Genomic DNA, 15,952 nt, shown 5'->3' with positions numbered 1-15,952 from the left:
TAGCAGCGGGTATAGAGTTAACAGCCAGATTTAGTACAGCGCGATCCACGATCGTGATACGCTTCCGTGCGGACCCGCCTGCTCAGTGTGCGCCTTGTCCATCTGCGCATGCTCAGCTGGCGCCTCGAGGAACCGGTTCGCGCTCTGCTAAATCTCTCTATTAAGTCTCTCTATTAAATCTCTCTGCTAAATCTCCGACATCCAAGTGCAGCGTTCTTTTGTCATTCCAGAGTTATTAAGGCAAATAATCTTTATAAATATCGCCTCAGTGTTACTTTTAAAACAGAAATCAGGAAAAATGGAACAAATCTTAAAAATTTAGCACAACTAAGGAAAAAAGAATCAGTTAACAAGACGTGGCGAAGAATGGACAGTGCCAACACCTCGACTAAATCTTGGTAGGAAATGCCTTCAGTACACTCTTCTAAATAGGTATATCCACAGTAACCTCGATTTGTTTTCTTTTTCACGTCGTGAACTACATAATTTGTTTTTGAATAACATGGTTTAAGTTTCATTATGTATACATATTGCTGTTTCGTGTATTCTCTGGTGCTTCCTTGATGTGCTTGTTTTTTTTTAAATTGTATAAACTCTTGTGTTGCCTCCCTGTCAATAATTAGGATTGTAGACTCGTCAAGCTGCCCAAGGGCAGCTTTTTTCTACGATTCCTCCATCTGTAGTGTTAGATGGGAAATAAACTTTGAAATTTTGAAGTGGCATGACGGCACAGATGCATGTGACTGCGCTGAGTTCCTTCTTTTTGCGTCGTCTCTTTTCCTCTCTATGCATAGCGACCGTTGCGTTGCGATCTTTGTACATTTTTTGCTTTCCCAAGATCACAGAACAGCAGCCTTTTATCTCTCTTGTTTCTCGTTCCGCAGTGCGGATGTTACCGTCACCACGAGTCAGTCGCTGCGCCTTGCGACTTTCCGTCCGCCGGAGGCGAAGCGCGGTATACGATCAGCTTCTCTCTGCGAGGGTTCCTCAGGAATGCGCGAAGGTGCGGGTGTTCACGTGCTCGGTGGTGAAACTCACAACAGGATTCTTGTAAAAGCTTTTGTATCAGAAGAAACTGCAATTTTTAGCAGAAATTTCGGGCTTTTTGGCTGGAAAGCTAGATATCATCTTGCAGCAGAAAAGAAAATCGCGTTTCGTTACGAAGATTGATCTCTTACGAAGGTAACAATAACCTGAAAGCAAAATTTCGGCTTTCGGGGCAGGAAAGTTGAGATGTTCATCACAGTCGTGCGAAAGAAAAAGAAAACCTAAACTAAAACTTTGCCAATGTGGCAGTGCTATTTGCCTAAGAAGACTCTAAAATGAGCAAACGAAGTTTTCCGACTAAAATGTTATTTTTATTCAGAATCAAAAAGTAATACCATATATCAAGAAACTACAAAAAAATATAGAATTATACCCTTGAAACAAAGCCAACAGTTGTTGCGTTTGGCCTTTTCTCAGTAATAGTATAGCTTGGACAATTCCATTGCAGGGAGTGGCCCAGTCATATTCGAGGTGACTTGTCACGGGCGCGGAGCGGCCCACTACTGGCGAAGTTCAGTAACGCGGCGGGCGAAACGGACAATTAACAGTAAACAGCGACAGCTCGGGCTACATAACGAACAGGATCATTCCTTTCTCTCTCCCTCGCAGCGCCTGGGGAAAGCGCCGGCACTTGAATCATGCGCCGTCCCAAACACGGAGTTCTTGGCGAGACCGCCCGCCTATACGGTTCGCGTTTCGGCTCATGCCGTCGCATTTCAATGCGGATCAGCACAGTCACCTCGGAAGCCATTTATTCTGAACTCCCCGCCGCGGTGGCTCTGTGGTTATACGGCGCTCGGCTGCTGACCCGAAAGACGCGGGTTCGATCCCGGCCGCGGCGGCCGAATTTCGATGGAGGCGAAATTCTAGAGGCCCGTGTACTGTGCGATGTCAGTGCATGTGGTCGGAATTTCCGGAGCCCTTCACTACGGTGTCCCTCATAGCCTGAGTCGCTTTGGTACGTTAAACCCCCATAAACCAAAGCATTTATTCTAAACTCAGCACATCAACAACGCTGGGCTAATTTGAGCCTTTAAATCTGGCACCTAAAATTACGCATACTTTTTTTTTTTTTCCGGCTACATTAAATGCTTCACAAGAGTGGCGGTCATATCCGATGGCATTCTGCTTTCAGCGGAGCGCCAGCCAGCTTGAGCAGTTCAAGAAACTCTCAGGGAATTGCCAGAATGATGCTTTGCATGCTTGTTCGCGCACAGAACAGAAGGCGTGAGAACGAAACTATGCCGCGGTACAGCGCGCGGGCGGCGCTGACTCCGAGGGTGTTGTTTCCGCGATCCGCTTTTTACCCCAATATCGCTGAAAAGAGGCTGTTTCTAAATTTTACCCGCGAAAACTGTGGAAACGGAAAGCGGTGCACGCGCACCACAATTGAACCCGCCTTTCTTCGCCGGCGTGCTTACGACCAGTCGAAGGTTTCGCGATGCAGCTACCTAGTTTTCCGAACCATGAGCGCTACCACGCTGCTGAAGCTCCGTAAACAAATCTTTGCGCAGCCCTCCTGGGCCTTGCCACAGGTTTGCCGCGTACTGGCTAGTTCGATAAAGCAAGCTGTTGGGCGAGCTGGTGACGATCTTCCATAGTTCGAGTCAGCACTGCGTTCTGTCGTCCTCTCTCGTCTTGTCTTTTCCGCTGTAACCATGGAATTACTGACTAGTATTCAAAATTTCGAATATCCGCATGTCTTACTTTCTGTGGCACTGCCATGGAAGGTGCGCATAACGAGTTTTTGAAAGCGCGGGCTTTTCACGAGCACGCGGGTCAATCACATACTGCTAATCTGGCGGCTAACAGTTTACAAAATAGTGTGACAGGAAGTTTCCAATATAGTGCGATAGGAAGTTTCCCCTGTTAATAAGGTTATATATCGTGGCCTCAGACTTTTACAACGGAACTGCAGGTGTGATGCGTCGGCTTTTAATGACCCTTCAGCGCAAAACTAAGCAAGAACTGAAGTTTGCGCAGCAAGTAATATAATTTGCCATTCGCCGCAGTTTGTTGCAAATGGCGCAGCAGTTTAGCCATTAGCGGTGCTGCTCTGAGGCATTTCGTTTTTTTGTTTATCATTTGGTATATTTCTTTCTTCGAGGGTGCTGCGCCGCACTCTGCGTTCGAGTACCGTTGCGCGGAGTCGCCGCGGTTCGCGATAGCTTTGAAAATTTCTCTTCGCAAAAAGCGCATGTGAAGTAGTTGGTATTACGCGGTTTTTGTACTTCATAAATCACGTTGTTTGCAACGTCCGAGGATACGGCTCAAACCGAGTTCTTATTATCGGGATAGGTCGCCTGACGGCGCGGGGCCTCTGACTACGGAAAAAGCTTCACGTAGAGGCGTCGCCACAAAACGACTCAAAGCACAAACGTATGATCAGCCAACGATTATGCGCGTGCCTCGTGCGCTGTGCAGGGCCCTGCTGCCTAACGTGCTAGCATCATTGCTTCCAGGAGAAGACAAATAAGTTGCACTTTGAACAGAGGGCGTTTCTGGAGCCCTTAAAGAGACCCTGATATAATTTTGATGGTCAAATTCTAATGCAAGCTCTGCGTAGACCCAATACTTTAGAAATAATTTGCTAAAAATGTCTGCTCGCAGTAGCCCGCAACCGATTAGGGCGACACCTCAAAGTGCATTCTTAGCCCTCCCTACCCCGGCGACGTCAGTGCGCAAACTGGGCAAGCATTCTCACTGGGCGTCTCCAGGTGGCGTAATAGTGGGGTGGGGCTAGATGGAGAGCGGAGGAGTGCAGTCCCAACTTTTCTTTCTTTTTTAGCGCGTTAGCACTTACGGTGGGCATTTAGCCGCTGTGTGTTTGTCTGAAGCCTGCGTTGTGGCGGGCTGCCCGCCTGCCTTCCGGGTTGTGGGCAACCTGCCAGGTGTTTGTTTCCTGTCACTCTCTCTCTCTCTCTCTCTATATATATATATATATATGTACACCCGCAACCTACCAACCCGATTGTGCGGAAACTGCCCATCTTGGCAGGTGGCAATTGCTAATCATAAGAGGTTGCTCGGGAAGACTAAGCTGGGTCTCACAAGTCCCACCGATGGTAGCACCTGTCACAGCAAGGCAGTAGCGCATTGCTTACCCACTGCGTAAGGAGTCGTATGTGGATTCCCAGGGATCTAAGAACGTGAAATAGTGAATGACCAGTTCCGCATATATGGGCATTAACTCATTACCGCTATTCGCACAACTTCCATCCGTGAAAAACAGATCCGAACACCGGAACCGAAGTGAAAACCGAAATGCTATAGCGCACGTAATTTGCACTTGGCCTAACTAAGCACATTGAACACCATTTTTTTTTTTCGCCGTGTCGGCACATACGAGTTGAGAAGGGCAAGGACGAGCATCATTTTTAAACGCCGATATTTTCGGTCCTAATCAAGCTCTTAAAAATTTTTGTGGTGCAATAATGATGAGCGATCGAATACCGTTCGCTCATACACTTTTCCTAACCTCAGTAAATAATATTTCATGGTCCCTTTAAAAACCAAGTGCCTTTCACTCTCAAGCTTCACCATGAAGAGCACGCCGAGACAAGAGCTGCTGTCGCTGGCCCAGCAGTGGGGGCTGAAGCCCAACAGCGTGGAGTTTGCACGACGCCTGGACAGTGAGGACCCGCTGAGGAGCTTCCGGGAGCGCTTCAGCGTGCCCAAGATGGCCGACGTCTCCATCGGTATGCACCTCCTGCTCAGAGCCTGCTCAGGATGTTTCACCAAAGAGCAATTAAAAAAAATAATTATAGGTTTCTTGAGTTAAAAGAGTGCTTTCCCCAGTACAGTATTTTCACCCTTAGTGAACGTCAGAAAGCAGCTAGAACTTGTTCACATGGTCAACTGAAATCCAAGAGTTCGCTTTGTAATTATAAACAGGTGCCTCATTTGTTTAGAGCTTTGTCTTTAGCTAGTCGTCAGTAATATCCGTATCAGTTTTTAGACTTTCTAAAATTCGATTCTCTTCGGCGTCGCGGCGCAAGAAATAAGGGGCCTGCACACGCACCAAAGAGAAACTGAGGAGCGCACGCAGCCATGGCGTGTGTAACCCAGCGGTGCTCTTTGCTCTTTTGAAGCGAAAAGCTTCACTACGCGGGTCAGAGCAGTTTCGCGCGAGCCGAACTGGCGCATGCGCGCGAAACCATGCGCGAAACTGAGTGACGTCACGCACCGCGCAGGTGGTCGCTCCTTGCCGCTGCCGACTCCGTCGCCTGACCTTTCGGCGCAGCCGCGCGCTACTGCGCATGTGCGCCGCCTTCTCACCGCCGCTACTACTGCGCGCGCTCCTCTCCTCCCTGCCGTTGGCCCTTTCGTTGCAGCCGCGTGTTGCCCGCGTCGCAGCCGGCAACCTTCCTCTCCGCATTCCTGCGGGCAGTTTTAACCGCGCCGATTTCCGTCTCCTCCTCCGCCTCCGTACAGGCAGTGTGTGGACGGCCGAACGCCTCCACCGTTATCGTGGTGCTCCCAGTGCATTGTGCGCGAACTGCGACAGCTATATGACGTCGAACCAAGCGTAACTGAAGCTTTTCGCTTGTATATCTAGGCTTAACCAGAGCTAAGCCACTGCCTATATAATTTTTTTTCGCAGCGCCACCAGTAGGCGTCGGTTGGCTCGCTTTGACGCCTGTGCAGGCCGAAGATTTCTTGCGCAGCAGTGCGGAAGAGATAGCATTTTCTATAATCTATCTATCTAAATAAATGAGGCACCTAACTTCAATAGTTCACAAGTTATTAGATTCCAGCTGTTTTCTGAATCAAAAAGCGTGTTTTAAAAATTACGAGAAGTGTTTGGTGGAACTCCCTTTGTGCGTGTGTGTGTGTGTGCGTGTGTGTGTCAGTTGCTAAGCCTTCTCGTAATTAGCAAATCACAGTGGCAGTACGGGTGGTCCTGCAATGCTAGCTGATGTTCACTTCATAGACCGTCCACAGCCTTCTACAGTAATAAAAGTGGCGTCAGTTGATTATAATAGTAGAGAGAGAGATAAAAAGGAAAGAGGAAGGCAGGGATGCTAACCAGAAGGGTATTCCAGTTGGCTACTCTGGACTGGGAGGAGGGTATTGAAAAGAGAAAGAGAGAAAAGCTGATAATAGTAAGTTTCCCCAATAAAATGGAGGGGCTGTAACATGTGAAGCACATATATTACACGGATGAGGGTCACATTCGAGGCCTTTTTACGAAGTCATTGATGCAGATGTATACCCCTTTTTTGTATGAAACCAATAGACGAAACGGCTTGAAAGTGATATTCTTCAATTTCTACAGTCATTCTGAGTACAATTTTACCATCTTGATGCATGTGACATAATCTAATTTCATGCCTCAAAAAGGGTTAACGTGCGTTGAGACAGCACAGCACGCAGCACCATCTGTGCAACAAAATGCATCCACGATGGCCGAGATTAAACCTCAGGATGGAAGTAAATGTGAAGGATCTCATTTTTTAATGTCATTAGCCCAGCTATCCAGCTTCTTGCGGATTTGAAGCAGAAATCTCAGACAGCTGTCATTTGTAGAAAAAGACTGAAGCGGCATTGAATGAAACGACACAACATGCAGGACTATAATGCAACCACGAAATAAAGAAAGTAGTAATATCTTAGTCTATGTAGTGACAACAAAATCCTGCAGTGAAAAGTTTATTCTGGCAAGATATACTGAATGTGCCATTCTATATATATTGCATTTGTGACTGAACAGCGCAAAACACCGGGACAAGAGACAAGCGCTGACAAACGCTGACAAGACAAGCGCTGACAAGTTAGCGCTTGTCTCTTGTCCCGGTGTTTTGCGCTGTTCAGTCACAAATGAATAACCAACATGCCCAAGCTGCTGTCCTAGATATTGCAAAGTGGCTTACAGCTCTTCTTAGTAAGTTAGGTTATAGTACATTATTTGTATCCTTTCGAAGTCATCATAATGAATAACTGGTACGCTAACAGTATTGCATTTAGCAAGATTACTTTAAGTACAAGGAAAGTACACATTTCTAAGGCACAAATTTTCATCATCCCGAGTAACGAGGAAGATTTGCTTACTAAAACATTGAAATGTGTGCAGAATTAAGTAAAACTAGCTACAAAACTTAGTGCTGCGAGCTGCAATTGTAGTTTGCATTTGCAGTCTCCAGTAAGCGCTCCCTGGGTGTCGCCACATTACTCGCTGGACTGTTATATGCTCACACATGGTGGTAGCTCTCTGCACTTGCTCGCATAGTCTAAATAAGAGGTGCTTAGACATCGGCATGCATTCGATGGAAAGCTCCATGTTGAGGATGACCATCACCAACATGCTTTATTCAGAAATTTTGCTTATGTGTGCCACACGTTCTGCAGTGGACCCCAAGTTCATCAAGACGCCCGAGCAAGAGTGTATTTACCTATGTGGGCACTCTTTGGGTCTCAAGCCAAAAGCCGTTGATGAGCATGTAAAAAGGGTGCTCGACAACTGGGGAAAAACGTGAGTGATGTTTCATTCATAATGCCTTTCTGAAAGTTAAAATGGGTCCCGCGATGCTTTAGGGTCCATAATTTTTTCTAATCTTTTCTGGATAGGCCAGTAGGATTACGAAAGTGAAAAGTGTTCAATATTTTTTCAACAGCACTGATTGTTTCAGCTCAGCGCGCTGTCCAAATATCGGATGCTGGGACTCGATCTATACAGTCTTTTTTTTCACACAGTAAGCGCGTTTACAGTTCAAATTTCGAGTTCTGCACATTCGCTGCATTATTAAGTTTGATATAAAACCAAAGTTATGCTTTGAAAATATGCAAAAATACCAGAAACATTACAGACTTCTCCAGCAGGTGGCATTTGACGGCAGTTTTAACGGTGCAATATTACCAACGCAGCATAGATGGTGCCCGTAGGTGTCCAATATATTGGACAGCCTGTTTTATAAGACTGAATGCCTCGGTGTAAGAGTGCTGGCTCAATTCTTAGTGTCCTATACTTTGGACAAATGCTCCAGAGCGGTTCTTCAGGAGGCTACATCAACGTTTGCTCTTAAGTAATCTTAAAAGCCTCCCTAGAAAAGAAAGACCCCTTACTGATTACTTACAATGCAATTTATGGAATGAACAAAATTGACATATTTTATATTTTCTTAGAGTCAGAAAGCTGTCATTTCTACATGCCCGAAAGAAAATTTTTGATAGCTTTCTTTTCCCGGGCATTTGTGCGCATTCTTTGGTCAAAGGCTGCAGGTAGCATTTTTCACAAGCTGAGAAGCACCTAGCGGTAAGATGGCCGACAGCAATTTGGAGCGGCTTTGCTGGCTTTGCGGGCTGGCTTTGCTGAAATAATCTGTAGGTTTGTGTTCTGCCTATTGGTAGCAGACGTTAGAAATATCACACAACAAAAATATAAATCGTAGAAACTGTTCTCTTCTTTCACTCAGTACCCTGGCTTGCGCATGTCCTTTCCATGGCATTTTGCGACATGCTTTTGCATACAGTGATTTTGTGATGATTAGTATACACCGACAAGATTCTTTTCATTGGCTTCCGATTTTGTCAAGCAGCCAAGCATGGCCTGCATAGCTTTAAGCTCCTTTTAGGATTTGAACAGGGTAATGAAGTGATATTCTGAATGCATTAAAAACAATAAAGTTATCATTAACTTCTGCAGGGGTGCAGAGTGCCATGTACATGGGTACCTACCAGCGGCTACGTGTGACCTTTACCCGAAGAAGCTCATGGCAGACATCGTAGGTGCGACCTCCCATTTATACATGGTGTCTCACAATGCAGCCATGCTACACATCCATGGGGTGAAAGCTTTCGATCCAAGGGTACTCCATGTGCAAAGCATAACTCTATATTTAGCAGCTCATGCCTTAGCAGTACCCATTGGCACAAGCAAAAATTGCCATGGCCAAAAATGAATACTCACTAAATGTGGCCTTGCACATAATTTTTTTCATGATAAACTTGGCACAAGACATTTAAATTCTTGCAACCACACCTACAAACCACAATATGGCCCTGCTGAACTGTATTGGCAACATGTGGACATTTATTTGCAATCATAGCCCAAGTAAGCAATTATACATCTTTCAACTTGCACCTCCTAGCTTTTAGTAAGCTGTACTCACACATACAGCTGCTTCTTTTGAAAAATTTGTGTGTAAAGTGTAGTTTTGTACATGGTGTACAGCTGTTTGCATAGTGGGAGGGAGACACCGGTGTTGCTGATTCTATAGCTGCTTGTTTGTAATCAGCTACTCCATGTTTTTTTTTGGCGTATGAGCCTTTGATGCCACTGTGCACCCAATTCCTCTGATTAATAAGAAAAAAAAAGTTACACACCTTGGTTTTTAATGGTAAGGCACTACGAATTAATGAAGCAAGGAGACAAATTTGCCCTTCAAGAAAAAGACTTCAGGCTCTCCCTTTTCTGAAGCAGTTACCAGGAGCCTACTGATCTTAGATGTCAGTGTTGTTGACAAGTCCTCATTTACTTTGTCCACTTTGATACACATATCCATGTGAACAGAACCACTCTCACATGCAGATGTGATGTTACTGGTAGTCTTAAGCTTGCCTGTAGTTGTAAACTTCCTTACCGTAGCTGAAAAAGTAGCATTTACCCAAAAAATTCATGATGCACAATGTGTTATGTCAGCTTTCACGCAAGAATGTCCCAGTCTTAGCCTTTAGGGATCTGCTGTAACTAAATTTTCACTAAAAAGTTTGCCACATTTTCTCGTATGCAGTGTGCACCCAGTGTATTGTCTGTGGGGCTTAATTTTTGCTCGAAAAAAAAATGTTATTAGATTGCCCGCACTCAGTACATAGTACTCAAGGGCAAGGTGAGGTATCCACGCACAAAAATGTATGTGCAACTCAGCGTAGGTATCACAAAACCCCATAATTAAATAGGTGGGGGGAATTTTATGCCCTTTTGCAATATTGAAAGAAAAAAAAAGGTATGTATAGTCCGCAAAGTGAAAGATTTCACCAAGGAGTGTACGATGGGGGGCTAGTTGGTAATCCATGAACTAAGAACGAAAACCACGCTAAGGACGATACACAGGGAAGAAGTAGACAGGACGAGCGCGGACTTGCAACTGTTTATTGAAACACATCTTCCTTCCATCACCAACCTTACGCATGTGCAACAAGCAAACTCTATCTTATTGAGTTCAGGAACTTCAGTTCCTTCTTGTACAGATGAACCGAAGCCTCGCTTACACACTTTTCGGGCCCATATCTATCAATCTGCCAGGCTTCGATGACCTCACGTGTTTTCTGGTCTTTGGCCCTTCCGATTATCTTTGTACGCTCAAAGAGTGGCATGCATTTATTGTCACAAGAAAGACAGTGTTTTGGCAAATGCATGCCGCTGTTCTTGTAGGCGCTTATTAATGCAGCGTCCCGTTTGTTGCATAAACAGTTGCAAGTCCGCGCTCGTCCTATCTACTTCTTCCCTGTGTATCGTCCTTTGCGTGGTTTTCGTTCTTAGTTCATTTCACCAAGGTAATTACGGTAAATAAAAATGTAAATAAATGACTTTTATACAACCCCACAATCCACAAACAACACAACACTTTATTCTTTTTGATAAAACTTTGTTATGATAATGTTTGCTGTCAGCCAAGTGCTGCCACTCAAGCCCTCTGAGGCTTAGGTAGGCCTGATTCTGTTTGTATGTCAACTGACATGAATAAAGGTGCTTATTTATCTATTTAGTTCGCATAAGGTTGTAACATGTATTCATGAAATGTGACATAAAAGGAAAGCAGATTGACGTGAAATACAATTAAATATTTGCAAATTACTTGACTCTAGAAAAACCTGGGTGAATGAGCTGTTTTAATGTCTTCTGGTGATGAGTAATCTTGCTGAGAACAAAATGGTTTACTTGGTTGGTTTACAAAAAGGTTAGCTAGTGCGCACTTCAAGGAGGAACAAAATATTGCTGTCAAAAGATGCAGTCCGACTTCTGAGGCTCACGATAAAAACCACTAATCAAACATGCATATTATACACTTATGTATTGCCACTTTATTACCTGCCACAAAAAAATTCCAGATGGCTGGAAGTTAAGTGGTACAGTAGCTCCAGTAGGCACGGTTTTTAAATTATTATTTTAAACTAATTTAGTCTATTTACTTTGCAGGAGCTGATCCTGACGAGATTGTTTTCATGAATGGTCTTACTGTAAATTTGCACCTACTGATGGTAAGTATATACCAGAAAAAGTACTTTTGCTTGGCACTGAAACTTCTTAATAAAAAAGTGCTTTCGTATCCACTTGCTATAATAAATTGCCCGTAAAATTTTTTGAGTGAAAGAAAAAGCACGTTATAGTCACTTCAGAAAAATGAACAAAACATCAAAGCCCCACAGTAATAATCTTTCGAGTATGTCTTACCACAATAATTAGCATATAATGTGCTATGTTTTGTTGATGCAGATTCATGTTAAAAAGGTATAGACAAAGAATTTTTAATATCAGTTTTTTCACCTTTAAAGAGGCCTTCTGGCCTAATAATCATGTAAATGAGCTCAAAACACCAGTGTGCAGTGTGAATAATTAGTTACAAATGATTTTGTACTGGTAGTTTTGGTCGGTGTAAATGCAGAAGTGCTTTTTGACGTAATGGTCGACTGGCCAACCTGGGCTACTACATTCCTGATGATGACAGCATTGCCGGCAAGCAGTGGTTGTTGTGTGGCAACCATTGGGTTTGTTTGACGTCACACTGATTGGGGCAAGCGAGCCTTGACGTCACTCGATGCTGGTGCAAATGCCGAGTGGCTCTTCGGACAACAGTATAAATCATATTAAATTATGTTCCTCTGAACGCCTGTGACTGAAACTTGCTTGAAGGCATCTCCCACGAAACAAATCGTGTAATTTGTTTGCATTTGAAAATTTGTGTCTGTACCCTTTTAAGATGGAAAAGGTGTTGACAAAATGGAGAGGCGAAGGCAAGACAAGAACTTGTCTTGCTGCCTTCATCTTTCCATAACTTTGGCCTTCAGCATAGTTTCCCATCTTAACATATTTATATAACAAGTGGTGTGTGAATGTACAGTCACAGTCAAAAGCTTATAGAAGGCAAAATTAGTGAAAAAAATTGATTCTATCCCAGTCTTTCAGTGCATTCTGGAATACAGATATGCATCCCAATTGTGATTTTGAAATTTACACAATGCATAATTACATCTCAAGAGATGTGCCTTGGATGCAATGAAATATAATTTATTCAACAGAGTTGCCTTCCATAAACTTTTAATGGCAGATGTACACCGGCTCACATTGAATGCCACTTTTCCAATTAAGTTGTACCTTCCTTTTACAGGGTGTGGTTGGTGCTTTTGTTAAGTCATTTTTTAGGGCAATAGGTTATTGCTGGTGTGAGCAAGTTGATTTCCTTTGTAAAATTTCTTTCCAGATAACTTATTACAGACCACAAGGAAAGCGATGCAAGATGGTCATAGAGTCATATGCATTTCCATCAGACATGGTCAGTAAGCAAGAAAATACAACAAAGAACCCAATGGGAACTGAAACTCCCTTGGAAGTCCGGTGGACATTTAGGACATCTGTAGGACGTCCAAGGGAGACGTCCAAGGGAGTTTCAGTGCCCATTGGGAACCAAGCTTGTAAAAATGCAAGGGGAAGATTATGATAAGATGTGATGTGTTTGCCCTTTTCTTGACACTTGCAGTATGCCGCACAGTCCCAGGTTGCCCACCATGGCCTTGACGTTGCATCTAATCTTCTCATCCTAAGACCACGAAAGGTACGTCTGTTGCCCGTAATGGTCTCCCACAAGCAGCATGCCTGTGAAAATAGCACTCCATTACATTCCTGGATGATATGTATTTCAGAAATAATTTATAATTTCAATGGTGTCCTTGAAAAATATTTCAGAAGTTTGATTAAATGTGCATGAAATGGACATCAAGGTGTCATGAAACGAACAGACACCAAAATTTTGAGTATATTTCTTCAGTCTGCCAATAATTCATTTACAAGAGAAGTTTTTATGGCACTTTTGATTTCTGAAACCAATGAGCCTATAGTAGGATACAACTATATAAAAAAAAAATACAGTTGTTAACAGTGGGCCAATTACTCTGCTGTCCAATCACAGCAGCAATAAAAAAAATCAGCTTTTTAATACCTGCCTATATCAAACAACTCAGAGGGATCAAAATTCTTGAGCTTGTGATTTCATCTCATGGGTAGCTTAATTTTTAGATAAGAAAAGCTTTAACAGTGAAGTACTTTTTTGACGTGGAGGAATTCTGTGTGGCAGTCCGGAATGTGGGCAGAACTTCACTGCCAAGTTAAGTTGTATCCTACCCACATGACGTTATAAGACAGGAACAGAAATCATGTAATGAATATCAGACACCACTGGCTTCAGGAAATGCAAACTGAAACTGCGCAGTACAAATAACTTGAAATGACAGCACATTCTAGGATTCGAGAATGTTCTGTGTTATTAGCAGTGGCATTTCTGGTATCTATGAGGACAAAGAATGAATTGTATATTAGTAATTGTACAGAAAATGTAGTGAAAACCCCATTCAGAATTCATCTGTTCTGATTACATCCATTGTAATAAAAACAAATTCACTGTTAACAGACCATAGTGGATGTATGAGAATTATAGGTACAGTTAAAGGGAGACTTAGCAGAACTTCCAGATACTTTTTTGAAAATTAAACTGCACTGAATTAAATTGCATTGAATTCAATCCAATTTTTCTTGTAAAAGTTGATTCTATGGCCCTTTCTCTCTACGTCGACGTTTGTCCAGCAGCAACAGATGCATTCATTGCTGAGAAAATTGCATTCAGGAATTTTCCCGCAACTCAATTCAAACTTGTGATATCTACCCTACAACTAGAAAGAACTCAGTGATCACTGTTTTGAAATAAACTGTACTTAGCCTAGCCTCCTAGATCCGTGCGCAAAAAAACTGTGTCGGCAGATTCTGTTTACTTGAGGAATCGGCCAAAGATGGCGACACCTGTATTTAATTTCCTCGTCTTTTCTAACTTATAAAACTTCTGTTTTCAGCTAAAGTAGTCTCTTTTGGTCAGAACGCGGCAATCTGTCGACATAGGCCAATTTCAATTTGTCCTAAGTGTGCCTTTAAAGTTACTCAAGACAACAACCAAATAGAAACCAGCCAAGTGAGAAATGTTTTATTCCCTTTATCCTTTTTTGAGTACTAGAGAGAGAGAAATACAGAGAGGGGGAAAGGCAGGGATGTTAACCAGAAAGGTTTCTGGTTGGCTGAGTCATAGAGTGTTGAGTACTAGATACTTTGCATAAGAACATGCAGTATCAACATGATATATGCCCTTGAATTTTTTTCCCTATCACACAACAAAGGGTGAAGAGCTGCTCAGGGAGGAGGACATTTACGAACTCATCGAGAAGGAAGGTGACACCATTGCCCTCATGCTCCTCCCCGGAGTGCAGTACTACAGTGGGCAGGTGCTGGACGTGCCAGGGATTACTGCTGCTGCCCGCAAAAAGGTACGGAAAAACTTGACGAAGCAGGTACTGAGCTACATTTCACACAACGCTGGCACCATGCTGTTCCAGCCGCCAGCCACACTCCACTGTGAGTAGTCACATTTTTATATGCCAAATATAGAAGATATAAGGTGAGATTTGTCATTACTCAAAAACTAGAATTGTCTAGTGTTGAATTACAGCTTTTTGTAGGGTGAAACCAAATTAAAGCTATTAAAGTATGTCACAGATCTTCAAAGGGAATGGCAAGCTGCTACCATGAACACTCATTAATTAGCTCAGTTTTTTTTTTTCAAGAACTACCAAGTTTCAAATTCAGTTTCTTTTCAAAAAGACCAGAAAGTTTAGAATTTTCTTTTCACTGATATTTCCTGCGAAGTGATTTTACAGCAGAAATTTACCACTGCACCTTTCACTGTTAAGTCATCACTTTTGACGAAGATATTTACCTTCTGTTGATCACACTGCTATTACACCTGTGCTTGCCATGTGTAAGGTCCCTAACTCTCTGCAGTGAAAAATTTCAAATTCTATGGATCCAGATAAAGAATCCACGAACTTGAACTAATGCAGAATTAAGAAACTGCGAAATTACGCAGTAAGCATAGCACGCATGGAAGAAACATGCACAAGTTTATTTTTTGAGCACGTGCCTAGCGTGCTGCAGAGGTCCATCTTCTAAAATTCAAGGTGGCTGTAGTAACTTAGTGTCAAGTAATGTTTCATGTTATCTTCACTCAAACAATGGAGCTTGTTTGATACAGGATCTCCATATTGACTGCAGTGGGAAAGTGTTGGGGTCACTTCCTCCATTACAGCCTAGAAAGACGGGACATCGAAACCTTCACTACGTTCATCTCGCTTAGAAAAAAAACTGTGCCTGGTTAGGTTAAGTTAGTTCGTGAGTAGTTTTTAGGTACACTTGCTATTTGGCAGCTAGGATTGGCGATTCTCAACTAAGTCCTGGCACGCTTGAAAAGCCCAACCTTTTTCTGGTAAAAGCCTCACCTGCAGTAGATCCTCCTTTGGCTATTGTTGACCTGAACGGTTTGGCATATCATAACACCAATCTTTATTAAAAAATTTTCCTGGGGTCTCAAACTCCCACTCATGTTCTATTCATGCAAATAAGGTAAATTACTCATTTTCCCAATGTTCTGTCATTCCAACTGATGTCTGTAACAACAACTGTATCAAAAAATGAGAATTTGGCTGCCAAGACAGAATTCCGGGAAAAACTCTTAAATCCATGATTTTTTGTGGAATCATGGGAAACTAGGGACCTTAGCCATGTGTCATTTAGCAATGTTATCTAGAGTTGAGTTGAGTTGAGTTTAATGGCGCATAAGCAACTAAGGCTATCATGCGCCAAGCTCAGGGTATA

The 15,952-nt window shown here is 43.1% G+C and overlaps 1 protein-coding gene across 5 annotated transcripts in view; it reads left to right on the top strand.

Moving 5' to 3' along the window:
- Positions 1 to 15,952, top strand: part of LOC149359036 (uncharacterized) — a 44,074-nt gene that overhangs the window by 18,004 nt on the left and 10,118 nt on the right. For 4 of the 5 annotated variants that reach the window (XM_089571213.1, XM_089571217.1, XM_089571215.1 and 1 more), the window contains exons 2-8: positions 4,582 to 4,745; positions 7,396 to 7,519; positions 8,690 to 8,772; positions 11,183 to 11,244; positions 12,465 to 12,536; positions 12,741 to 12,815; positions 14,422 to 14,568. In XM_089571213.1, coding sequence (XP_089427339.1) covers positions 4,589 to 4,745; positions 7,396 to 7,519; positions 8,690 to 8,772; positions 11,183 to 11,244; positions 12,465 to 12,536; positions 12,741 to 12,815; positions 14,422 to 14,568 — 720 coding nt within the window. In that variant the 5' untranslated portion in view covers positions 4,582 to 4,588. Of the gene's footprint in view, positions 1 to 4,564; positions 4,746 to 7,395; positions 7,520 to 8,689; positions 8,773 to 11,182; positions 11,245 to 12,464; positions 12,537 to 12,740; positions 12,816 to 14,421; positions 14,569 to 15,952 lie in introns of all 5 variants that reach the window. The other variant, XM_089571216.1, reaches the window with a different exon arrangement.

Source organism: Amblyomma mixtum, chromosome 2 (genome assembly GCF_055824585.1).
Source record: "Amblyomma mixtum isolate Tamu chromosome 2, ASM5582458v1, whole genome shotgun sequence".
Classification (NCBI taxonomy): Eukaryota; Metazoa; Arthropoda; class Arachnida; order Ixodida; family Ixodidae; genus Amblyomma; species Amblyomma mixtum.
The sequence above is the reverse complement of the archived record's forward strand: the minus strand, read 5'-3'. Positions and strand labels throughout refer to the sequence as shown.